This window comes from Melozone crissalis, unplaced genomic scaffold (genome assembly GCF_028551555.1).
Source record: "Melozone crissalis strain CALT ecotype California unplaced genomic scaffold, PUWL_Pcris_2 ptg000045l_1, whole genome shotgun sequence".
Lineage (NCBI taxonomy): Eukaryota > Metazoa > Chordata > Aves > Passeriformes > Passerellidae > Melozone > Melozone crissalis.
This window is the reverse complement of record NW_026535823.1, coordinates 2,575,976-2,600,060: the sequence shown is the minus strand read 5'-3', so window position 1 is coordinate 2,600,060 and position 24,085 is coordinate 2,575,976. Positions and strand designations below refer to the sequence as shown.

Here is a 24,085-nt window from a genome sequence, read left to right as displayed (position 1 = left end):
CTGAGGGCCCCGCCCCGCCGAGGGCGGTGCCGCCGCCGTGCCGCCCCGTTTCCGGTGTCATGGCGGCCGGAGCGCGGCGGCGGCCGGGGCTGGGGCCGGGGCCGGTGCCGGGGCAGCGGCGGGGCCGCGGCGGGACGGCGATGTGAGGCGGGACGGCGCCATGTCGGGGTGCGCGTGGGGCGCGGCGCCGCCGCTGCTGGAGGCGCTGGGCCGGCTGTGGGAGGTGCAGGCGCCGCTGGGCAGCGGCTCCTCGGCCTCGGTGTACCGGGTGCGCTGCTGCGGGGATCCCCGGGCGCCCCCCGGCGCCGTCAAGGAGTTCGTGCCGCCCCCGGGGCCGCGGCCCGGGCCCGCTCGCCGCCCCGGCGCCCGCCCGCCCGCCGCCGACTGCGCCGAGTACGGGTTCCGCAAGGAGCGCGCCGCGCTCGAGCAGCTCCGCGGGCACCGCAACATCGGTAACGGCACCCCCGCACCCCTCCCCCGATCCCCCACACCCTGCTCGGGCACCCGCTGTCCCTAGAGCACCCCCAGGGCAGGTTCCCCCTGCCAAACTGGTGTCTCCGGACCGCCCTCGCAGCCAGGGGAGGGAGCTCCCCACTGCTTTGGGAATACAGGCAGCCCCCAGACGCATCCCCAGGCCAGTGTGCCCCTCGGATTGGCACCCCTGGGTGGGCAGATTCCAGGGCCCCTCGCCTGGACACCCCAAAGCAGCTTCCCTGCAGTGAGTGCTCCTGGGTACCCCACCCCTTCCCCGGGTGGGGGCTCTGCAGTGACATCTCCAGGGTGGGCGGGAGAGATGGGCAGAGAGGGTCCCTGCAGGCGGGGTACCCTGGAGCCCTCCTTTGGGCAGGGTGCCAGAGCCCCAGCAAGGACTGGGATCCCTGCGGGACGGCTGTGGGACCGTGTGTTCCCACTGTGCTACAGCTCCAGGGCTGCCTTGCTGGCTGGGAATGGGCCGGGGAAGGGAGGAAGCTGTGTGGCAGAGGTGATTGCTGGAGGTGCCAAAGTTCACCCACCACTGATATTTTTTGTTGGCATGAAATGCTTTTTAATGCCTGGACACACAGACAGCACATGCGTTCCCACTCTGCAAAGGTTGTCTGTCACTGGGTGAGAGTGACAGGTCTCTAAAGAGTGGCACAATGTCCAGTTTGCCCACTGCTCATCCATGTCCCAGAGACTGTCCTGAACAGGAGTGCTCAGCCCTGTCGCTGTAGCAGTGTTGTGGGACCAGCCTGTCCTCTGAAGCTCAGAGGGGTGAAATGCTTTTCCCTTGCTTCTTCCTCCCTGGTTCTCCATCTCTCTGACCATCACCCGTTACAAACCATCCGAGCCGCTGTTGTGGTGAGGAGCAGTGGCAGGTGCTGGCTGCTGTCCTTACCCACGCCTGTCCCCGTGTCTCGTTGTAGTGACGCTCTATGGCGTGTTCACCAACCACTACTCTGCCAACGGCCCGTCCCGCTGTCTGCTCCTGGAGCTGCTGGACATCAGCGTGTCTGAGCTGCTGCTGCACTCCAGCAACCAGGGCTGCTCCATGTGGATGATCCAGCACTGTGCCCGAGATGTCCTGGAAGCCCTGGCTTTCCTGCACCACAAAGGCTATGTGCACGCAGACCTCAAGCCACGCAACATCCTGTGGAGTGCAGAGGAGGAGTGCTTTAAGCTCATTGACTTTGGACTTAGCTTCAAAGAGGGGAATCAGGTTTGGAATGTGCTACTCTTGAGGCAAGATGGCTCTGTGTTGAGTTGTGTGGCTCTGTGGTGTTTTCCAAGTGACCTGATCAGAGTAGGAGCTGAGCTGTTGCTGAGGGTTAACTGGAAAGGCTGAAGTTATGTCTGCCCCAGAGACTGAAGCTGTATTTCCATTCTGCTTGCATGTCTCTGGTTTCTGTTGATGTCTTAGCCTTTGTGCTACAAATTCCAATGTTAATGATGCACTGAGAAAAGTGGTGTCTCAGCTTCCTGGAGAGTTTGCTAGTTTTCATGTGGTCAGACGAGTGGGAGCACCCAGAAATGTAGCATTCCCTTTTATCATCCCTTACCATGTGTTGTAGTAATCCAGGCTTTGCTATCAGCCTCCCTAGCCAAGTGTGTTATCTCTGGCAGTGTCCTTGTGCTTGCCTTTACTTTCACCCTATCTTGAGCAGCCTCCCTTCCTCAGGAAGTCTGGATGTTTGTTTCCCACACGAATCAAAAGTCCGTGGTCTGGTCCTGGGTGGGCAGTGTCTGTTGTACTCTTTGTCCCATTTGCCGGTCTCCTGCTCCTTCTCCTTGCTGTCACTTTTGTTTTGGTGCTACTGAGTTGTTTGTCCTTGCCCATTTTCCTCTCTTCCATGGCTTCTGATGGAAGCAAAGAGCCTCAGGGTATTCTGCTGTTGGCTTGATAGATCTTCCTTTCACTCCTCCCTCTCTCAGTAGCGGCCTGTGAGGAGTCTCAGTAGAGCTTTTCCATCAGGTAACCTTGCAGCACACTTGCCTTTAATCACTGGGTGATAGATGGCAAATTTTTATGTGCCTTCCTACAGTGTCCTGGTCTGTCCTGGTTTGTCCCTATTCCATGCACTTTACCCACTTAGCAGTTTTAATACTTTTTTACTGGTTTACCTGGTATTGACAGCACAGCCCACTGATTGTGAATATCAGGGGGTTGTGTGGGTGACCTATCTCTGAATTCTTTGGTACAGGAGTTGTTTTTAATGTTTGGACTTCTTAACTCCCCCGTGTTGTCTTCAGTTCTCCCACATTCTTGGCTGAGTTTCTGGTGGTAATCTGTTGCTGTCTGTCAGCAAAATACACACTCCTGGTGTCCTGTGTCTAATGCAGGTATTTTTATTTAATTCAAGTCTGTGTTTTGCTGCTTGCTGTGTGAGTTGCCTCATAATATTTGATGGGGTGTTTTATTTGCTTCCGTGGTTTCTTCCAGTCTGCTTTCTTTGGGCTGAGTTTCCTTTGCCCTTTCTCAAAACCACGCTGGTTGTATGTGTGAACCTTCTGACCTTGCTTTGAATGTGCACCAGGTACCAGAGTCCTGTCCCCACCCCTGCCTTGGGCCACAGCCTGCATGCATAATTTCCTTATCTGAGTCAAAGACCATGCTACTTTTATTTATGCCAAGCTTATCCTTACACAAAATTTCGTGCCATTGGTGTTTAACAGGGAATGGTTGTACACAGAGCAAAGTTCCAACCTCTTAGAGCTCTCAAAATGCTTTAGGTAGTAGGAGTGAAATTCCCTCTCTCTTGCTGGTGCCATTGATCACAGTGTTTTCTCTATCTCTAAATGTTTTTTGGGGACTTGCCAAGTTGCTGCTATTGGCATGCTGGAGGTTCTGCTCCCTACTGATAGGAGGAGGGACAAGGATGAGCAATTTGTGTATCATTTTTAAGTTCATAAACCACTTTTGAGCTCTGTTGCTGGAAGATGTCCTCTGTAAACTTTATTTTCAGTCAGAGAACCACGTAATCTTGGTCTGAATATATTCCCATGGTAAGAATTCCTAATCCTGTGCCTTATCCAGGAGGAAGTAGGCTTGCATGTTCTTCTGTCATTCCTTGTGTTGCATCAGTGTGTCTAAAATGAGCCCCCACATGTTAAAAAGACCCAGCAGTTTGTCTTTGGACACTTAGAAGACTTGGCTGGACAAAGCCACAGCTGACTGAGCAGGTACTGCCTGCTAGCAGGAGACTGGACTGGAGCCTTCAGAGCAGCCCCTCTATAATTCCCTCATTTCCTTGGAGCAGGCAGCTCCAGTGTGGGCATTTCCCCTCTCTGTGCCAGCCACAGCAGCTGGGCAGGTGCTGATTGTGCAGCACCTGAGGCTTCAAGGGCAGATGGGAGAGGGGCATGGGAAGTGCCATTGATGATTTCCTTCTCTGAGCATTCCAGCTGCTTGCTTCCAGAGGACATCAGCACTTGAGCAATGTCAGCAGCTCCTGGTGCTCCCTGCTCAGACGGGGCTGTGTGTGCTCTCAGGCAGCCCATGTGGGAGCACATTGTGGGTGTTCAACCCTTATTCCAAAATTTCTAGCATCATCTGCATGTAGGAGAGGTTAAAGGGCCAGTCCACAGGGACACCCAGCCCCTTCCTCCCAGCAGTGCTGTGTGTCCCAGCACTAACCACATGTTAGTGCTGCTTTGCTGGGAGATGTTTTTCTTCCAGACAGTCCTGCTTTTCCCTCAGCACAGCAGTGTAGGGAGCTGAACTGCCTGCCTTGCACAACTGGCTCTACAATGCTTTCTGTCAATTTAGCAGTAGTATTTTGGAGACCCCTTTGGAAGGATATCAGAACTGATTTAAGGAGAGAGTGGAGAACCTGAGTGTGGAAAATCAACTTTTCCCCTGTGTTTTGTCTCCTGTAGGATGTGAAATACATTCAAACAGACGGGTATCGGGCTCCAGAGGCAGAGCTGCAGAACTGCCTGGCACAGGCAGGGCTCCAGAGTGAGACAGAGTGTACCTCTGCTGTGGATCTGTGGAGCCTGGGAATCGTTTTACTGGAAATGTTCTCAGGAATGAAACTGAAACATACAGTCCAATCTCAGGAATGGAAGGTGAGACAGTTCTTGCTTGCACCAAATGAATCTTTCTGCCTTGTTCATAATCTGGATTTGTGAGGTAGCACCTGGCAACTAGGTAGTGTTTCCAGGATGTTTATGTAATCCTATTGTCTTGAGAATTAAGATTCCTGAGCCTTAAAGACTCACCTGCCCCGTGGGGCTGGCTTGTCTAAATGCTGCTTGTGTTCAGGTTATGAAATAGGGGTGTTCCAGGAGTCTCTGTTTGGAGCCTGGGTCTTGCCCAGATTTGGTAGGCAAGCTGTGCTGGCTGTAGTTGTGGCATAGGAGGAAGAATAAAACCAATGCCTGATGACTGTCAGCTAATTCAGCAGCACAATGGCAGAGGAAAATTATTTGCTGGCTTTAGTTTAATGTTAGCTGTAATTTGGGGATCTTCTTGTAAGTTTGTATCCTGAGAAAACAAGAGGAAAGCTCTGTATTGTGAGCCTGGAACCTGCCTGTCCTCTGTTCTGAGTGAAATAACTTTTTGTGCTCCTCTTCCCAAAAGGAGTATCCTTTCAGCATCAGAATCTCCACAGCAACAGAAAAGTTTCTTGCATGTGGAAATTTCCAGCTTTTGCTGGCAAATGGGAAAAAGCTGATTTGATGTGAGCCTGCTAGTTTAACGTGTGAGGCTTGGGCATTGGGGATCTCTCACAAAACCCCAGAGAGCCACAGCCCACTGCATCCACTCTGCAAAACGATGGGATATTGCAAGCTTTGCACAGTCTGGTTTTACCTCCCTAATCACTGTTTCTTTTTCTTCCCAGACAAACAGTTCTGCCATCATTGATCGCATATTTGCCAGTGAGGGGGTGGTTAATTCAGCCATTCCAGCTTATCACCTCAGAGACCTTATCAAAAGGTACCGCAGCATATTTGATAACTGTTGCTTAGGGATGTGCTCTGTAAAGTCATGCCTTGCTCTTAAGCTGTGAGCCCACACCTAACACTTCCTTTCCTTTCCTTTCCTTTCCTTTCCTTTCCTTCCCTTCCCGAACCTTCCCGGAACCTTCCCGGAACCTTCCCGGAACCTTCCCGGAACCTTCCCTTCCCGGAACCTTCCCTTCCCTTCCCTTCCATTCCCATCCATTCCCTTTCCTTCCCTTCCCTTCCCTTCCATTCCCATCCATTCCCTTTCCTTCCCTTTCCTCCCCTTTCCTCCCCTCCCCTTCCCGGAACCTTCCCGGAACCTTTCCTCCCCTTTCCTCCCCTTGCCTCCCCTTTCCTCCCCTTGCCTCCCCTTGCCTCCCCTTTCCTCCCCTTTCCTCCCCTTTCCTCCCCTTGCCTCCCCTTGCCTCCCCTTGCCTCCCCTTGCCTCCCCTTGCCTCCCCTTGCCTCCCCTTGCCTCCCCTTTCCTTTTTTTGCCTCCCCTTTCCTTTTTTTGCCTCCCCTTCCCCTTTTTTCCTCCCCTCCCCTTTTCCTCTCCCCCTGTGCTGGTAACAAGTGCAAGCATTAGCAGAGATGTTTCAGTTCCTCTGATTTTGGCACAATTTGGAGTGAGCACATAGAGAGTGTCAGTCATGATGTTGATCATTTGCTGTTTCAGTGCTTTGCACTTGCAGCTGAGAGATTGTGTTTGGAGAAAACTGCAGACTTTGCTGCTTTTGGGGATTGTTATCATAAAAATGAGGGAGGGGGCAGAAAGTGCTGCTCTCCACTGCCGCCAAGATTCAAAGGCACTTTTGCAACTCTCCTGAGGAGTCTGCCAGGGGGGTTGTTTTCACTGTCTTGTAACTGTGCTCTGAGGTACAGAGGGAAGAAGATACAACTTGGCACAAATAGCATTAGGAGCCCCTGGAAAAGCCAAGTTAGGGGTATTGTCAGGCAAGCTCTGGGTTATTAGCTGCTTTGAACCCCATTTGAGAAAAGATGTGGGAGCACCTTGGAGTGTGATCACTCTCATGAGACTGCATGTATGCCTGAGACGTGGGATGAATGGCCTGAGGATGTGGAGCTGGAACTTGTTGTGCTCCTTGTAGACTTGTTAGTGAGCAGTTCTCAGTATTTGGTGCTGAGGGACATCAGGAAGGAAAGCCTGCTCCTCCATCTACCCAAAATGCTTTCAGGGGATCCTTCTGGTGTGCTTCAGCTGCAAATTGCAAGATGTGCTCCCCACTCTTCTCCTTGTACCATAACCACCCCAAAGATGGGGTGTTCCTCTATGCTGGCTTCCGGCCTGAGGGGAATGTGTCAGTGCAGGAATGTCACATGCATGAACATAAAGGTGTCTTCTCTTACAGCATGCTTCATTGTGACCAAGGAAAACGAGCCTCTGCTGAGAAGGCTTTATGCAGCCCATTCTTCAGCATTCCCTTTGGTAAGCTGTGCCTATGGCCCCTGCTCAGGACTCTCTCAGCTTGTGCTGGAAGCAGCACAGAAGGCAATTACCTGTTGTTTTTTGGCCTGGCCTCGTTGCTGCTCCTCTGTGGCACTTGCCAGCTCTCCATGGTGCCACAGGAGGGAGGTCAGATGATGCCTGTGCTCTCAGTGCTGCCTTACTCCTGCAGCCCCACAGACTGTCACTTTTTCCTAGCTGGACTCTGATTAAACTCTGTCTCCCAGAGGGTATTGGCAGCACATTCATCTGAGGGCACAGAAATAACCAGGATATTTACCTAACATTCTGACTGTTGAGGTGCATTTGAAGAGTGCAGTGCTGTTTATGGTGAGTGGATGGCTTTTCTTACACCAACTGTTTCCCAGTTCAGAAATCTCCAGGAATGTGAGCACCTTGGGCATGGGCTGGTGGTGGCATCTGCTGCTGCCTCTGCACAGGGGGTTTGTGGTGGCAGCCTGGTTCTGCAGTGACTGCCTGCAGTAACCTGGGTGGCACATCATGGACAGATGTCCCTGTGGCTTTCATCTAATGCTGTCCCTTAGATTTAGTAAAATAGTGGTGTTTCCTCAAGACCTCCCCATGTGTGTTGCAGGCAGTCAGCAAAGGTGGGCTGAGACCTCCCTGTTCAGGTTTGTGTCCTTCCCTGTTTTCTGGTCCAGATGCAACTGAGTAGCATTCTCCAGAGCTTGTCTGCCTTCAGGAGCGCCAGTGAGGAGCTGTGCATCCAGCTTTTCTGAAGCCTGAATTAATGCTGCAGCATGAGCTAGCATTTCCCCTTGAATCTTAGCCCTGCTTTTCTTAAGCTCCTTAGTGCACCTTGCAGCCAAGATTATTAAGTATTGCTCCATATAGATACTGGTATTTCTGTATGTCAGGCAAAGGTGACAAACTCATTTCTGTTTCCAAACTTCACATGTGTCTCAGAAGCTGGAGCTGTTCTACTCAGAGCTGCCTTCCATGGCTGAACCTCACAGCCAGCGCTGCTTTGGAGCAGAGGGAATTGTGTGTTGGCAGTGCCCTCTGGGCTGGTTTTAAACACACAGAGCTCTGACTGTACTGAGGAAGGTGCTTCTGTGGTTAGTGCTTGGAGTTTATATAACAGCTTCCATTTTGCTTAGTTCTCTTTGCTGCTTCTTTTCTTTGAAAGACTTGCACATATGCTTGTCTGCACAAAGAAGCATTTACTGCTGCTTTCCTGGCAAGTCAGAAAATGACCTGTCATTGCCTTTCACTTGGACACAGCTTTTCTGTTTAGAGCAAAGACAGCTGAGAATAGCTTTCCTTGTCATATACAGCTAAGTCTTGACTTTCCAGTTCATCAAGTTCTTTCCTGTGTTGTCAGTGTGGTTGGTGTCACCTGTCATTTGCAGAGGAGCTGGGCAGAAAGCACCTCCTAGGGCAGAGGATTGCCAGAAATGGATTTGTCACTTGGGTACAAGAAGACCAGGTGTCTCAGTTCTAGGGGCTGGTTTGTCTCCCTCTCTGGAAAAACTCTCATGAAATGAAGGACAGATTTACTTTTGTGTCTGTCTTTTCTCCCAGGTAGCAAGCGACAGGACAAGAAGAAACAGCCTCAGGTTGTCCTGGAGGAGATTTAGATTGGTTGTTAGGAAAAATTTCTTCAGGGTAAGGGTTTTCAGACATTGGAACAGGCTGCCCATAGAAGTGGTGGAGTCACCATGCCCATTAAAAGATGTGTAGATGTGGCACATCTGGGGACATTGTTTAGTGGGGAGCTTGGCCATGCCAGGTTGGAGTTCATCATTTAAAAGGTCTTTTCCAACCTAAACGATTCTATGATTCTGCAAATAAAAGGAGTAACATATAAGACCATGGTGGCACTTAAATGTTCTTTCAGTCTTCAGTTCATCTGATGTGTCTTGGTTGCAGATAATCCTAGTGGTGCACTAGGAGCTGGAATGTGCCTGGTTGTGTGAAGACAGCACCTTTCTTCAAAGGGCTGCCCCTGAGAGCTGTCTGGGCATCATCTGCACTGATAAGGCCTTTAATACTCTGAGCTTTTCCTGAGGGCTCTTCCATGACAGGCAGGGGATTTACAGCTTCTGTGCTTGCCTTGCATCTCTTCCTGCCCTGTGAGATCAACATCTGACTGTGCCTGGCAGAGATGTCAGCTTCCTCACAGGCATTGTGTGCTTAGCTGGGGAAAGTATTTCCTAGAAAATAACAGCTCACTTTGCAGCCATGGTCAGAAGGCTCAGACTGGAGAGATGAAACCATTTTCCTTTTCTCTCCCCCTCTCACTGTAAAGTGGCAGAGCTGTGAGGTCCTGCTATTATGTTCAGCTGCAGTAGCTCCCAAAACAAATAAACACATCAACATTCTCCAAGTACTGCAAGTTGGGTGCCCAGATCTTAAATTCATTAATGGCCTGTCACTAGTGAACAGGAACATGAAATCAAGCTTTTTTTCTGCAGAAGTGACACTGTCCCTGTGGCTTTGGGTTTCTAGAGGGATGATTATCCTCAGAATGTGATTGTCATTAGCCTTTTCTCCTTGGCTGTTGCCTTCTCCCACAGTGGCGTCTGTGCTGCCCTGCTCCAGGCCATCCTGGAGCTGCTTGTTTTCTAGAGCCAAGTGCCCCATGTCCAGCACCCAGAGGGTTTTATTTCTGCTCCTGTGAATTCCTTCAAGGATCACTGCTCACACACCTTGTGGCCATGCCCAATTCTACACCATTGCATTGTTTAAGCAGCTGAAGTAGGGTGCTCTTCAAAACAGTGCATTGCAGTTGGATTTTGAGGGGAGGGAGGTTTATGTGGCGTTCAGGGAAGAACTAAAAGATATTCTAAGGAGATATGAGGCCTGTGCCTTAGTTCAGCTGAGTAATTGGAATTAGGGAAGCTGGCCAGCCTGCTTTCAGCTCATCTGGGAGCAGTGACAGGAGAGGCAGTTGCAGAATATTCCTTTGATCTTCTCACATCTCCATACATATGTGGGGTAGTTTGTTCAACTAGCACAGTTCTTGAGGTCACATCAGTTTCTGAGACTGGGCTAAGCAGACACAATTCTAGCTTTAATTTGAAAAGCAATTTCAGATGCTAGCATCAGAATAATTGCAGAGTGCACTGAACCCATTGGAAGAGTCTCTCAGTTCACAGGTAAAGATAAGATGGAAATGGAGAATTCAGACTATAAATGCAGTTAATAGTGGAGACAAGCAAAACCGTTCTGCAGAGAGCAGTAAGTGCTTGAGTATCACAATGTGTATTGAGTCATCTTCCTCTTTGCTTGCCCCTTTGACATTGACTTTGTTTCTTTAATTCTGTGGGTGTCAAACAGCTCCCCATATTGAAGACTTGGTGATGCTCCCCACACCTGTGCTGAGGCTGCTGAATGTTCTAAGTGATGCTTCTCTGCAGTGTGAAGAGGAATATGAAGGTTGGTGCAATTCCCATATAGCAGTGTTATCTTACAGACTGTTTTCTGTGGCTGTGGGCATGTAAGAGCAAGCAGGTGACCAGTTCATTGGCACAAGAACAGCAAACAGAGCTGCCCAGCTGAGCAGCTTCGGTTGCGAGGGGTCAACTGCACCAACAGAGAATAGACTGAGATTGAGAGAGAAAGCAGAGTTTGTAGGGAATTCTTGAAGAATCCCAGATTAAAAAAAAAAATAATTCTTTTCTTCTTTGGTTAGATGCCCACCGAATTCACAGTGTGTTTGTGGCTCTGAGCTTCTGCTGGATATGTACAGGACTCGGAAGCCCAATAGCAGAGATGCTTAAAAATTTGCTAATGAACTTAGCCAAGATCTCAGCAGAGAGCTAAAATTTAGCCAAGATCTCAGCAGAGAGCTAAAATTTCTCACTGGAGTTCCCAAAGCGTGGTGGGTGGCAGGCAGGGTGCTGACCCCACGGAGTGGGATTTGTGTTTCTGCATGCTGTCAGATCCCCGTGAGTGACACAAACCAGAGGGGACACGAGCTGAAAGGCCCAGTTCTGCTCACACAAAGGGGGATTGTGCCAGCTCCTTCACTCCCCTCCTCCAAGTGCCATAGCAGCACTCCTAAATCCCCAGTGCTTTAGCTGCTGGAACCTGCTGCTGGAGGTTCATGTCTGTGGGTCTGTGTTCCTGAGCCTCACTTCACACACTTCCATCTCATTACCTGGCCGTTAATCAGTGTCGGCTTCTGCTGCCACCTGGTGCTTGTTTATTTTAAATTGAGAGGGAAGGAATATTTGTTGTCCAGGTGTTGTTGATGTGTTCATCTCGCCTTTGCTTGTTTCTTGGCTCACCGTGGTTTGCAAAGTGAAAGACAACAGCTCTTTCCTTTCCCAGATATCCTGGAGGACATAAGGGAGGAGTGTCAGAAATACGGACCAGTGGTTTCCTTGCTTATTCCAAAGGAGAATCCTGGTAAAGGCCAAGTAAGTGAATGGGGGGAAGAAGCTGTGTGTTCTGTGTACACTCCATGTGCTGCAGGACTGCTGCTCAGGGCCTGGAAATCTCCTGGCTGATGGCAGTGCTAAAAATAAATGGCTGTTTTGAGGGACAGCAAAGCTTCCTTCCTGGTTATGTAAGGTTACCTAACCTGGGAGGTGCCCAGTCAGCTTTAGCATGAATGGAAGGAATGAAGAGGAGAAGCCAATGGCTGGGAGAGGAATTGTTGAGGGTATAGATCACCAGCATACTTTCTCCCACCTTACTAAATGGAGGAGCAGGAGATGAAATCCCAGTTTGGAGATTCAACTCTTAGCTTCAGTGCTCTCTGCTCAACCAAGGATGGAGGGGAAAAAATTGTTTTGGAATGTTTCCCCCATTGCAGAGGCGGGAGGGGGCAGGTGGCATGGTGCACTGGAAGTCCTACTTCTCCTCTCTCTCTTTCAGGTCTTTGTTGAATATGCAAATGCTGGTGATTCCAAAGCTGCCCAAAAAATGCTGACTGGAAAGATTTTTGATGGCAAGTTTGTTGTGGCTACGTTTTACCCACTGAGTGCCTATAAGAGAGGATATCTGTACCAAAACTTGCTGTAGGCAGTAGCAACAATCAGGAGAGTTGTCTTGCTCCTCTTCCTCACGTGTTTTACAGTTGAATGTGTAAAAGAGCTTCCTAGCCCTGCTTCCGACATCTGTGAAGGAGAGGTGCAAAGGACTTGAATGGGCTTTGAAACTTTTCTGCTGCTTTGTGATGTGCTGAGGAGGCCGGGCCGCTTTCGGCTGCTTGTGTGTGTGCTGTGCTTGCTCATTTACAGGGGTGTGGCTCTGCCCGGGGGCGGTAGGGGCACAGGGGCAGATCCTGGCCACGGCTTCTCAGTGATTGGAAGTGAGACCCCGGTCTTGGCCTTAGCGCTGGCCTTGGCTCCGGGGAGAGCATTTCTGTGTTAAGCTCTCCTGTAACCAAATCCTCTTCTCCCGTGTTGGAGGAGGAGGAAGGCTTGCCTGCTTTTTGTTGATACTGTTATAAATAAAGCAGCAGAAACACCATCCTCTCTAAACCAGACCAGGAGGACTTTTGAGTCTTCTCCTGACATAGAGCAGAGAGAGGCACTGAAATTGGATCTGCTGAGCTTGTGGGGTTGCCCTGTCCTCGTGACTGAGCAGAGCCGTGCTGGGCTGGGCAGTGACGTGTGGGTGATGCCCGTGGGGAGCTGAGCTTGCTTGTATGCCTGGGACTGATGGTGGAGACCTGGTCAGAGCAGTGCCAGCCCCAGTCCCAACACAACCTGTAAGCACTTTGTAGCCTGAGTAGATGTGAAAACCCCGCCGTGTGGATTCATCTTTGTAGCACAGACCCTGTGCTGGCACTGATGCTCCCTAGCTCTGATGCCAAATCATCTGTGATATGTAAGCTCTTTGGCTGATATTTTTGGAAAGGAGTGCTACAGCACACAGTATTCTTTGTATCACAGCAGGACTCCTGCCTTGGGAGTCTTATAAGAACAAATATTTGTCCGTTGTAGGTCCCACGCTTGGCTTTTCTGTGTTGTGCATTTTGGTTTTGCATTAACCCATTAAGACTTGTAGATTAGAAGCACTGACACTTTTGGTCCTTCCAAGGTTACAAAAAGGGCTTGAGGCAATCTGAGATCCTGTATGGAAAGGGCTTAAGCAGTCACCAGACTGGACTGGCCAGGAGAAGGTCTTTCACAGTGTCAGGGACAGCAGCCACATGCCTTTGGGGAAGACACTGTGGTGAGCAGCGTCACTCCCCCAGAGCACACTCTGCTCAGTCAGCTGCTGCCACGAGACAGGCAGAGGCTGTTTGCCACGGATTCCCAAACCCATGCACCCAGCAGAGCCTCTCCTTCAGGGTGGGCAGTCTGCTCCTGATGGGCACAGTGTGAAACAGCCCTGTTCAGAGAGTCACCAGTGTATTCTGGCTTGTGGTCTTGGTCCCAGTTTTAGTGAGGAGGAAAGCCCTCCTGAATTCTTTTCTTTAGACAAAATACTTGCAACAGCTGCCTGAACCATCCCTGACCTTCCCTGGAATAATACCTGAATTACCTTGCAGTTTACTGTTTGCATCTTGCTCATGCTGGACTTGATGGAATCCTACACTTAAAAAGTTCCTCTTGATTTTTGCCCTGTGCGTGGTGTGTCAGGAGATGCAATGTCTGTAGCATTTCATGAGTCTGAGTTGCTCTCTGTGCTGGTGTATAGTGCTGTCTACTGTGGCCCTTACCAAACTCCCTCAGAAAGGACCAATCTCTGAATTCTTCTGTTGCCTTTGGGATGGTGGGCTTGCCAGGGAAAAGAAAAAAAATAAAATCCCACAATGAGTTTTAAGGTGTGATTTGCTGATCAGATTTCTCTGGGAATGATGCTGCTTTAGTGTACATAGCTGTTCAGCAGCCTTTGCCTAGGTGGGGTGTGTGATTCATTGCTTTTAATTTAATTGTCCTTTGAGTGAAGCACCTTTTAGTGTCTGGGAGGAACTGAGTGGTCACTGGGTGAGGGTTTTTCCTGTGTGGAGAGCAGTGTTTAAAGTCTGGCTGGGTCTTGGCTGCCCTCCTCAGCTCTGCAGTGCTGCTGTCCCTGCGGGTTGAGCCGGGGGTCAGAGCGCTTTGGTGCAGACATGCATGTGTGGAATGCCACCCTGGCAGCAGCACTGAGCTGGCAGGAACAGACCCCAGAGCTGCTGCCCTGCTGAGTGCCAGCCCAGTGGGGCCCCAGGGAGCTCCCCTGGCTGCAGGGTGTGAGCTCTGTCACGGACAGCAGCACTGGGACAGGGAGATGCTGGGATGCGGGTATGGGACTTGAATGTGTTCGGAGTTCTCACAGCATTTGTCTAGGACTGTGAGCTGCTCTGTCATCTTTCAAGCATGACTTTTTCAGTCACAATTCTTTTAATTAGAGATAGAGCTGGGCCAGGATTGATCTTCAGAGGGGAGCTACAGCCTATTCCTGCAGCATGGCAGCTCTTCCACCAGAGTTTGGCTGGGGTTTTGTACAGCTTCTTTAACAGGGGCTAAATAAATCCTCCTGATGCAAACTCCTGCTACCAGACATTTTTCTCCAGATGTTCATTGACCAGGCTTGAGCACTGAGCTGGGTAAAAAAGCCCAAAGCTGCTTTTCTTTATATTCCTCCTGGCAAGAGCTGAAGATGTTGATCTCTGTCCTGTCACTGGATCCACCCTTCTGCAGGCTGTGGGGTACAAGAAGGTTTAGAAGCATTTAGAAGCATTGTTACTCCTCATGCTCTGCCTTCAAAGACTTTGGCTATCAAGATGAAGCTCACTCTGGTGTCTCAGTGACTGTTGGTGTCTTGGCACAAGTTTTAACCCTGCTAAAACCTTTGAGTTCCTTAACTCTAGATTGTATCTGAAGTGTGCATGCTGATCAGTCCAAGGCGCCTGTTGTGGTGTGTCTGGGATGGGCCTGGCTTTCCTCATCTCCAGATTACTGCTTGCTTGAGGTGCCCAAGTGTTGAGGCTTTCCCCTCAGATGCTCTCTGAGGTTCCAGGTCTGTGCTGCTGCCCCCAATAACCCTCGGTGTAGCACCGACCTACATAGTCCTACCCTAGTTGTAGGGTACCTGGTGTTTAAATCACTGGCCAAAGCACAAGTCAGCTCCAATCTTAGCTGTATTCCTAATTTTATTCTCACTGGTCTTCAGCCTCGTAACAAGGTAGCCTGAGCTCGGTGTTGTAGCCAGGTTCTTTCCAGAGGGTTCAGTACACTTCCTGCTGCCGTGCCGGATCCTGTAACCACGTGCCTCCCTTCGGGTTAGATGTCAATTGTTGTATCCGTCACGCACCATTGCTGAGCAGATGTGTGCTTGGTACAGGTGATTAATAAACCATGCTTCAGTACGAGCTGCTTGTCCAGCGTGCCCTTCTTCTGGGACACTGAGATGTGCGTGTGGCTGAGCAAGTTCTGTCACCGAGCAGCAGGGCCTCGGTGTGGGGGACAGGAGTGTGACCCAGCCATGGCAGCGCTGGTATTTGTGCTTGGAGACCGTGGCTGTCAGAGCTCCTTCCAGTTCCAGTCAGGGGTGGTCATAGCTGTGGGATGGAGGGGGCTGTTAACATCATTATTGGGCTTTAATGAAGGAGGGGAATTTCACCACAGCTGTTGGCTCAGCAGCAGGCATCTTTCCCTTTCTCCTGTGGTTGACAGAGGATATGCAAAGTATCACCTGCTAAGTACTATCGAGTTCCCCTTCCCTGCGAGGATTTCCACAGTCTGTCTCCACTCTGCTTCCCCACTGCACTCCATCCCCCTTAGCATGTGTCTGTATGGGAAATCAGCTTGGAATACATTTCAGTTCATGCCAACTGCATTCCATCCAGGGAGCAGTAACTGTGATTGTAATTTCCTTACTGTTATAACTCCTGTTAGGCACTAATAAAAATCTTCACCTTTCTCTAACTGTACTCCTAGTTAGCTGTCCACAGCGTCCCCGGGCAGCCTTCCCCAGCCCCACACGCGGGGGTGGCCTCTGCCTGGCCGGAGCCCGCCGTGTGGGCACTCGGGGCTCGGCGTCCTGCGGCAGCCCCGCTTCCCCACGCCCCACGCTGGCCTGGGGGTTCCCCGAACGCTGCTGCCCACAGGCCCTAACAGAGCCGCTGCTAACGCCGGCCGGCCCGGGGAGCTGCGGCTTGCACAAGGCCCGGGGCCGCTGCCGACGCGCCGGGTGAGCAGTGCTTTGGCTGCAGCCCGCCCTGACGCTGGCCCGTCCCGGCACCGAGCCCGGCAGAGCTCCAGGGGCGTTTGGGGCAGGGTATGGCTGCCGGGGCGCCCTGTGCAGGCTCCGTGTCCCGGAGGGTCCCTTCCGACTCAGCGCATGCTGTCATTCCGGGACAGCACGCGGCCCGATGACGGCAGGGGCGCGGTGTGTCATCGCTGCTGACGCCGGGAGGCTCCCGGGCCGGCGGGGCTGACTCCGGCGCATTTTGGGCCGCGTTTGGGGCTTTTCCCTCCCCTCTCGCCGCCCCCGAGCCCGCCGGGGCCGCGCGCTGACGTGGCTCACGTTGCCATGGCAGCCAGCGGCGCGCGCCCCCGCCGGCGCGGCAGCGGCAGCTCCGATTGGCGGGGGCGCCGCGAGGGGGGCGGGCGGTGCCGCCCCTCCCCCGGTGCCCATTGGGCGAGCGGCGCGCACCACGTGGCGCGGGCCCCGGCCATTGGCCGGCGGGGAGCTATAAAGGGCGGCGGCGGGCGGCGGCGGCCCCGCGGCGGCGGGCGGGATGGAGGCGGTCGGGGCTGAGGGGGATGTGGCGGCGGAGCTGCGGCAGCGGCTGGCGGCGGGCGGCCAGGACCATGTGCTGCGCTTCTGGCCCGAGCTGGACGGCGCGGCCCGCCGGGCGCTGGCGGCCGAGCTGTGCCGCATGGACGTGGCCGAGATCAACCGCTTCTTCCGCCGCGCCCGCGGGGACGGCGGCGGGGCGGCGGCGGCGGCGGCAGGGCTGGATGCGCGCATGGAGCCGGTGCCGCGGGACGTGCTGGGCAGCGCCTCCCGCGACCGCGGGCTGGTGCCGCGCTGGGAGAGCCGCGGTAGGTGCGCGGGGCGGCGGGGCGCGGCGCGGCGCGGAGCCGGCGCGGAGGGCCCCACGCGTGTCTGCTCCCCCAGGGCTGGCGGAGATCGCGGCGAGCCGCGTGGCCGTACTGCTGCTGGCCGGCGGGCAGGGCACCCGCCTCGGCGTCCCCTACCCCAAGGGCATGTGCGACGTGGGGCTGCCTTCCCGCAAGACCCTCTTCCACCTCCAGGCCCAGCGCCTGCGGCGGCTGCAGCAGATGGCGGAGGAGCAGCACGGCACTCCGTGCCACATCCCCTGGTGAGCCCCGGCCTCGGGGGGACACGGCCCGCGGGGTGGTGTCGGAAGGGACCGGCCGGCACTGCTGGGTCCGGGTCCTGTAGATTGGCACAGCCTCTGGGTGTCAGCGGCCCGCGCTGCTCTGGGGTGCTGCAGTTCCCTTTGGCAGCCCCAGGTTAGCCTGGGTTGGTGCAGTTCCCTTTGGCAGCCCCAGGTTAGCCTGGGTGGGTGCAGTTCCCCTGTGCAGCCCGAGGTTAGCTTGGGTTGGTGCAGTTCCCTTTGGCAGCCCCAGGTTAGCCTGGATGGGTGCAGTTCCCTTTGGCAGCCCCAGGTTAGCCTGGGTGGGTGCAGTTCCCCTGTGCAGGCCCTGGGTTGGTGCAGTTCCCTTTGGCAGCCCAAGGGCCATGGACTGGCATAGCCCCTCTTCATGTCAACGTTTTGCAATGGGCATGGCCCCTTAGAGTGAGTCCTTCAAGGCTCAGGGTGGCAGTGGCAGGTCCCACGTTGTCAGACTCAGTCCCACGGCCCTTTGGGAAAGGTTTTCATGTCCCCATGCAGGAGAGCAGCCATGGAGGGTGAGGAGATGAGCTGCTGAGGTGCTTTGTAGACAAGGCAAGAGCTGGCCACTGCAGCTGGGTGTCCCATGCACGGTGTTGTATGGTTTTGGAGATATGTGTTGCAAGGAAGGGTGAAACCCTTCGTTGTCTTGGGACCACAGCAGGTCAGATCCTCCTAAGTGTGGGAGGAAGGGGGAGAGCATGTCCTGGGTGTTCCCCACATTTGGGATGAGGGGTGTGAGATCCTGCCTCTCCTCCCTGCTCATTGGGTGTCTTCTACTCTGCAACAGGTACATTATGACAAGTGGCCGCACTATGGAGTCCACCAAGGAGTTCTTCCAGAAACATCGGTATTTTGGCTTGAAGAAGGAGAATGTCATCTTCTTCCAGCAGGGCATGCTGCCTGCCCTGGGATTCGATGGGAAAATCCTGCTGGAGGAGAAGGGCAAGATTGCCATGGCACCAGGTTGGTGGCCAGGGGTGAGACATGGTGCTGAGGAGCAGCTTTTGGAAGTGCAGTCTTCCCTGTGGCCTGGCCCAGGGCTGACTCAGGCTGGGAGGTGTCCGTGTCTGCCCTGGCAGGGAGGAGCAGGGTGGGGTGTGCTGGGCTGAGGGCCTCCACATGGGCCCGTGGGGAAGGAGGGTGGCCGTGGGCGGCTGACGGACAGTGGGGCGTTCCCTCTGCAGACGGCAACGGGGGCCTGTACCGGGCGCTGGGCTCCCACGGCATTGTGGACGACATGGAGCGGAGGGGCGTGCACAGTGTCCATGTCTACTGTGTGGACAACATCCTGGTGAAGGTGGCTGACCCCAGGTTCATCGGATTCTGCTTGGAGAAGGGAGCAGACTGTGGGGCCAAGGTATGGTTTTGGGAGTAGGCAGGCACTGCTTCTTCAGGGCTGGGTAGGTCTGTCCTGCTCCTTGCCTGGCTTCCCTGACTTTACACCCTTCATTTGCTGGCTTGCCACAACCAGGAGGGATAGCTAAGTACCTGGAGCTCACTGGTGAAGTAACACATGGTGCCACAGTCCTGCCTGCCCCTGGCATCCTGGAGGATGCCTGGCACTGCTCTTCTGCCTTGCACAGGAATATGGCACCAACAGGCCCAGGGCTCGGAGGTCCCCCTGGGGTCAAGAGGCTGCTTGGGAGCCCTGTGTAGCTGCGTGGCACACACCCAGATGCTGGGCAGCTCTTCTCTGGGTGGCTGTGGCTAGCACAGGCAGACAGGATCCCTGCCATAAGCTGCCAGCTGTCCCCAGCCTGACATCCTGGACACCAGACCAGGATGCAGCTGGGTGCAGCTGACACTGAACCCAGCTCCATGTCTTGTGGACAGGAGATTGCACACTTAGAGCTTTACTTAAAGATTGGCTTGACAGCCAAAGGTTCTGTTTGCATTTGGCTTGGCTCTGGCAAACAGGTGAAAGGACTTACTGGTCTTGCAGCTTTCAGAGGGTAAGCTGAGAAAGGGAAGGCAGTTTTCTCCCTTGGCCTGCATGAAAGAAACAGGAAATAAACCTCAGCATAATAAACCTCCTGCAGAAAGGAGAAAGCCCTGTGCCCCTGCATGCAGTGGTGGGTAGGGATTTGCTGGCGTATTTCATAACCCAGAGGGAGGTGTGTGAGGTGCAAGGAGAGGAAGGTCAGGGGGATGTCTCTGCTGAGCCAGCAGCCTTCTGGTTGCGAGCAGCAAGCTGGCTAAAAATATCCGTGCGTGCTGCCAGCTGCACGTTAGCTCGGTGCCACATCCTGCTGTGCCCTCTGGGTGTGTCTGACACCTGTCACCAGCCCTGCCATCCTCTGATCCCCACTGCCAGAAGCACCTGGGAGGGGAGGGCTCCTGCATCGCCAGCCCTGCCCCGTCCCAGCAGAGGAGAAAGCCTTTCTAAGCAGGGCCTGCTCTTTCCAAGGGAGCGTTGGAAGCGTGGGGCTTCGGGTGCCTTTCCCTGACAGCGCTTCCCTCGGCAGGTGGTGGAGAAGACGAACCCCACGGAGCCGGTGGGCGTGGTGTGCCGCGTGGACGGCGTGTACCAGGTGGTGGAGTACAGCGAGATCTCCCTGGGCACTGCCCAGCGGCGCGGCCCCGACGGGCGGCTGCTCTTCAACGCGGGCAACATCGCCAATCACTACTTCACCACTGCCTTCCTCAAAGATGTGGTCAAGTAAGCTGCTGCTGCTGCAGTGCCAGGACAGGAGTGCTGGTGCTGAAGTGCTGCTGCCGGGCAGAGCTGGCTGTGCCTTGCTTGCTGCTGGTTGAGCTCCAGGCGTGCGGGGATGAGGCCCCTGCAGAGCTGGTCTGACCCCCACCTGTCTGCACAGCCCCTTCCTTGAGATAAGGGTTCTCTGGGCCGTATCTGGATGCTGCTTCCAGAGTGCAGGCATGTGGGGCTGTCTCCTGGCTGCCGTGGGGTTGAGCAGCCCGTGCCTTGGGGCAGCCAGGGTCAGAGCAGGGCAGCCACCCTGCTGCAGCCGTGTCTGAGCTGGGGATGTGGCTTGCTCGGAAAGGTGACATCTCTGTCTTGGCCTGTTGCAGCACTTACGAACCACAGCTGCAGCACCACGTGGCTGAGAAGAAGATCCCACATGTGGACATCACTACAGGGCAGCTAGTCCAACCTGAGAAGCCCAATGGGATTAAGATGGAGAAGTTTGTCTTTGACATCTTCCAGTTTTCCAAGTATGTCCTTTGCTCTCCGTGGGGTCCAGGCTGGCTGCTGGCTCTCCCTGGGGAAGCTCCGAGAGCCTCTGGGGTTGTGCCAGGGTGTGCCCACTGGCAATGCCCCGGGATCAGGATAGGATGGCAGCTGGAGGCTTGCTGGGCTGAGCCCTGCTCCTGTGCCAGAGGAACATCTGCTGACCCTATGGGCCAGGGCCTCCCCTCCCTCCTGCACAGCTGTGAAAACAGCCCGTGGGTGTGGGCCCAGCTCAGCCACCCTGGCAGGGGAAGCAGCCACAGTTTCCAAAGCCCACCCTCCCATGCTGTGTTCCCCCAGGAGGTTTGTGGTGTACGAGGTGCTGCGTGAGGATGAGTTCTCCCCCCTGAAGAACGCGGACAGCCAGAACGGCAAGGACAACCCCACCACAGCGCGACACGCCTTGATGTCCCTGCACCACTGCTGGGTTCTCAATGCAGGGGGGCACTTCGTGGATGAAAATGGCACACGCATCCCTGCCATCCCTCGGTGAGTTGCTGCCCCTGTCACTTCTGCTCCTTTTTGGGCTGGATATTAAGCACAAGGCAATCCCAGCACTGATAGCAGTGTCACAGAAGCAGCCAGCTATGCGTGATCCGTGGAGCAGAGCTGGCTGTAAGCTGCGTGGTGACAACAGGAGTGGTGCTCAGCTGGCAGCAGCTTTCCCTCTCAATTCAGCCCCTATGAACTGAATCCTGCCAGCCTCCATTGCACAGCCAAGGTTGCCTCTGCTACAAGGAGGGAGGTGGCTCCCTAAAGGCAGAGCACGGCAGCAGGTCCGTGCAGCAGCCAGGCTGGCATCCACACATCCCTCGACCACGAGACCTCCCGCCGGCCTCTTTAGGGATCAGTGGACCCCAGACTCGTTTTGCTCTGTTTTTGCCCCCTTGCTAACCCTTGTTTGTTCCCGTGTAGCATCCCAAACGGAAGGTCAGCTGCCAGCCCAGCAGATGTCAATGACAAGTAACTATCCACGTGCCAGGTGCATGGTGGCGGGGCCGTGCTGAGGGACTAACGGGCTGCAGGCAGAGCCAGGCTAACGGGGCTGGGGGCGCATGTGGCCGCTGGGGCATGTCACCCCTGGGGACAGGGGGTGCCGCTTCTCATGGTGGCGGGGCAGGCAGCTCTGCTCCTGCTGGGCTCCTTTCCGCAGGGATAACTGGATGGGGCTCATGCTGTTGGCACAGGTGCAGGATGGCAGCAGCCTGGTGCTGACTGCACACAGCCCCCAAAGGTCAGGCAGGCTGGGTGCTGTTGGCAAACATCCCGGCATGTCCTTTGATGCCACTCCCCTGTCACAGCATGGCAGGGACTGGTCCCGGCTGGTCCCAGAGCTGGGGATGGCTGCCATCTCCTGGTGTCCGCCAGGCGTCCAGGCAGACCGAAACGGGATTAAAAACATGAAGCAAACGTCAGGCAGGCTTTGATGTAGCAAGTGTGAATCTGAGCACAGCAGCCAGCTGGGCTTTGTGTGACTCCAGCTCTTGAGTTTGGAAGATCCAGAGCATGACACTAGGGAAAGCCCCTGGCTCAGTGCTTGACAGTTTACGGGAATACACAGGGAAGTTTTAACTCTTCTGTTATGTTCTGTAGGCACAAATGTGCTGGGACTTGGAGCTGGTGAGTGTAAATGACTCACAGAGTCTACTACACATAAGCAATCTTGTTCCCTTCCACTCTTTGAGAAGCTTTATCTTCAGGTACTTCCTGGTGGAATACAGCTGTTTTATCTCTGTTTTAATTCCAGACTCCAGGTGTTTTCAGGCTTATAACTAAGCCGTCACACTAGTTAACATGCAGGAGAAAGGCTGCACCTTGTCCCACATCTACCCTTCATTACCAGTTAATATCAACTGTTTTTTAAAACTACTATCTTGAATCTAACATTCAAGGTAAATAGCAGTGTGGGTTGGGATGGGTGAGTTTTATTTACTGACACCTGGGACAGGAGAGGGCTGAGTGAGTGCGTGGCAGAGGAAGGAGCTTTGACCTGGGTGAAGGGAGCGCTGTCACAGATGGCATTCTGCCATGCCTGGCTGGGAAGGGGCACCCTGGGCTGCCGGCTGCTTGTTGGGTCCACACAGCTGCACCCCCAGATTTACACGCCAGCTGGATGCAGGGATCATCCAAGCACGTCCTACGAAGGCTGGTGGCAGCAGGAGCAGGGTCTGGGACCCCACACAGGCCCCTGCCCAGCAGTGCTGCTGCAGTGGGCAGCACTGGTGTGGTTCTGGCATTTTGCTCACCAGCTCCATCTCACAAGCAGAAGAGAGGAGCCAAGATAGTTATCTAACAAAGGCAGGAGGAGCAGACAGTGCCGCAGGGAGTGATTCTGAGTGAGCAGAAGGGCTTACCCTGTGTCCTCAGGTTGTGCTTCAAGCGAGAGAGGGCTAAAAGCAAGACCTCTTGCTTTATGGGGAGGTGCTCTGTGAGTGCATCTCACATCACCCCAGGGCTGCAGGAGGAGAAGGAATGGGTGACTCGTTTCCATGTATTGAAAATAGCGGGGCTGGGGGCACAGGCTCTGTTGTAGTTGCACACATGGAAAGGCATCATGAAAGCCCCATCTAAAGCTCTCTTCCCTTTCAGTTGCTGGTGGTATCTAAACTTTAGCTGGCACCTCTGTGGAGAGCACGCAAGGCTTAACTAACCCAGGGCAGCTCTGTGCTGGTGGGGCCTGCGTGGGCCCAGACAGCCCCTGACCCTCCGCCCAGCCTCGGCAGATGTTGGGCCCTGTCTGTGTCCCCCTGGGCTGCACCTGCCTGTCCTGACTGTGTATTGTTCTCTGCAGCCTGAAGGATGCAAACGACCTGCCAATCCAGTGTGAAATTTCTCCCCTTGTCTCGTATGGAGGAGAAGTGAGTACTGGCTCTGCAGAGCTCGGGGCCCTTGGGATGGGATGGGCCGGGCTGGCAGGGCACACGTGTGTGGGATAAGCCACAGAAGCTTACCCGTCACTGGGGAGCTGTTTGGGGCTGCCAGCACACGAGGGGGCAGGGGCAGTTCGGCAGCCAGGTGATGTGCAGGGTGTTCCTGACGAGCCACTCTCATCCCCCAGGGCCTGGAGCAGCTGGTGAAGGACCGAGAGTTCCGCACGCCTCTGATCATTGACGAGGACGGCATCCACGAGCTGGTGAAGAACGGGCTGTAGTGGTGCCCAGCCAGGGCTGCCCATGCCACCAGGAACTGGGGCACACCAAGTGGATAACTGGGCCTAGCAGGGACTGCTCCTGCTTGCTGTGGCCCTCTGCAGAGGAGGATTTGACCCACTCGGTTCTTGGCATGTTGTATGCTTCTATTTATATTTTAATTTAAAAACCAAACGCTACAGATTCCCCTGCCACAAAGCACAGCTGTGGTGCTGCCCTTTGCACTCCAGGCTGTGGGCATTTATTTTTAAACATGTGTATAGTAATAGTCATTGTACATGCAGAGAGGGGATTTTTATGATATGGGGCTGGGTTTAATCTAGAATTTTTATTTTTCTGAAATCTACATGACTATTTTTTTTTTAATAGGGTCCTTGCCATTGCCCATGTCCTCCCTTTTGGTCATCCTTTGTATATTGCACAACTGGAAGCACCCAATTAAACTCTTGAGTTCCTCCTGTTTGTCTTCTGTGTTTGAGTTTGAGTGTTTGAGTGACAATGACTTTGCACCAAGGGGCTCATGGAGTAGAGAGCCGACTGCATCATGCCAAGTGCTCTGCTCAGTGCAGCAAGGGTGG

General features: G+C 54.0%; 2 protein-coding genes across 2 annotated transcripts; both read left to right on the top strand.

The window, feature by feature from the left end:
- Positions 1-160: 160 nt before the first annotated feature.
- On the top strand, positions 161-13,962 carry UHMK1 (U2AF homology motif kinase 1). Its single transcript, XM_054285978.1, has 8 exons — positions 161-452; positions 1,407-1,699; positions 4,357-4,548; positions 5,325-5,419; positions 6,798-6,874; positions 10,196-10,294; positions 11,192-11,280; positions 11,741-13,962. Exons 1-8 carry the CDS (start codon positions 161-163, stop codon positions 11,885-11,887), a joined length of 1,284 nt encoding a protein of 427 aa, XP_054141953.1. The 3' UTR covers positions 11,888-13,962.
- Positions 13,963-16,541: 2,579 nt separating this feature from the next.
- On the top strand, positions 16,542-23,514 carry UAP1 (UDP-N-acetylglucosamine pyrophosphorylase 1). The gene is made up of 9 exons (XM_054285672.1): positions 16,542-16,848; positions 16,925-17,129; positions 17,956-18,131; positions 18,353-18,525; positions 19,634-19,827; positions 20,199-20,342; positions 20,659-20,847; positions 23,150-23,216; positions 23,417-23,514. The coding sequence occupies exons 1-9, from the start codon at positions 16,542-16,544 to the stop codon at positions 23,507-23,509; spliced, it is 1,548 nt and encodes a 515-aa protein (XP_054141647.1). The 3' UTR covers positions 23,510-23,514.
- Positions 23,515-24,085: the final 571 nt, after the last annotated feature.

Bases quoted from the DNA above. Each gene is read 5' to 3' on its own strand.
- UHMK1 (XM_054285978.1), top strand. From the start codon at position 161: ATGTCGGGGTGCGCGTGGGGCGCGGCGCCGCCGCTGCTGGAGGCGCTG. The intron at 453-1,406 runs GTAACGGCACCC...GTCTCGTTGTAG, and splicing joins CCGCGGGCACCGCAACATCG to TGACGCTCTATGGCGTGTTC. The intron at 4,549-5,324 runs GTGAGACAGTTC...TTTTCTTCCCAG, and splicing joins TCCAATCTCAGGAATGGAAG to ACAAACAGTTCTGCCATCAT.
- UAP1 (XM_054285672.1), top strand. From the start codon at position 16,542: ATGGAGGCGGTCGGGGCTGAGGGGGATGTGGCGGCGGAGCTGCGGCAG. The intron at 16,849-16,924 runs GTAGGTGCGCGG...CTGCTCCCCCAG, and splicing joins GCCGCGCTGGGAGAGCCGCG to GGCTGGCGGAGATCGCGGCG. The intron at 20,343-20,658 runs GTATGTCCTTTG...GTGTTCCCCCAG, and splicing joins GACATCTTCCAGTTTTCCAA to GAGGTTTGTGGTGTACGAGG.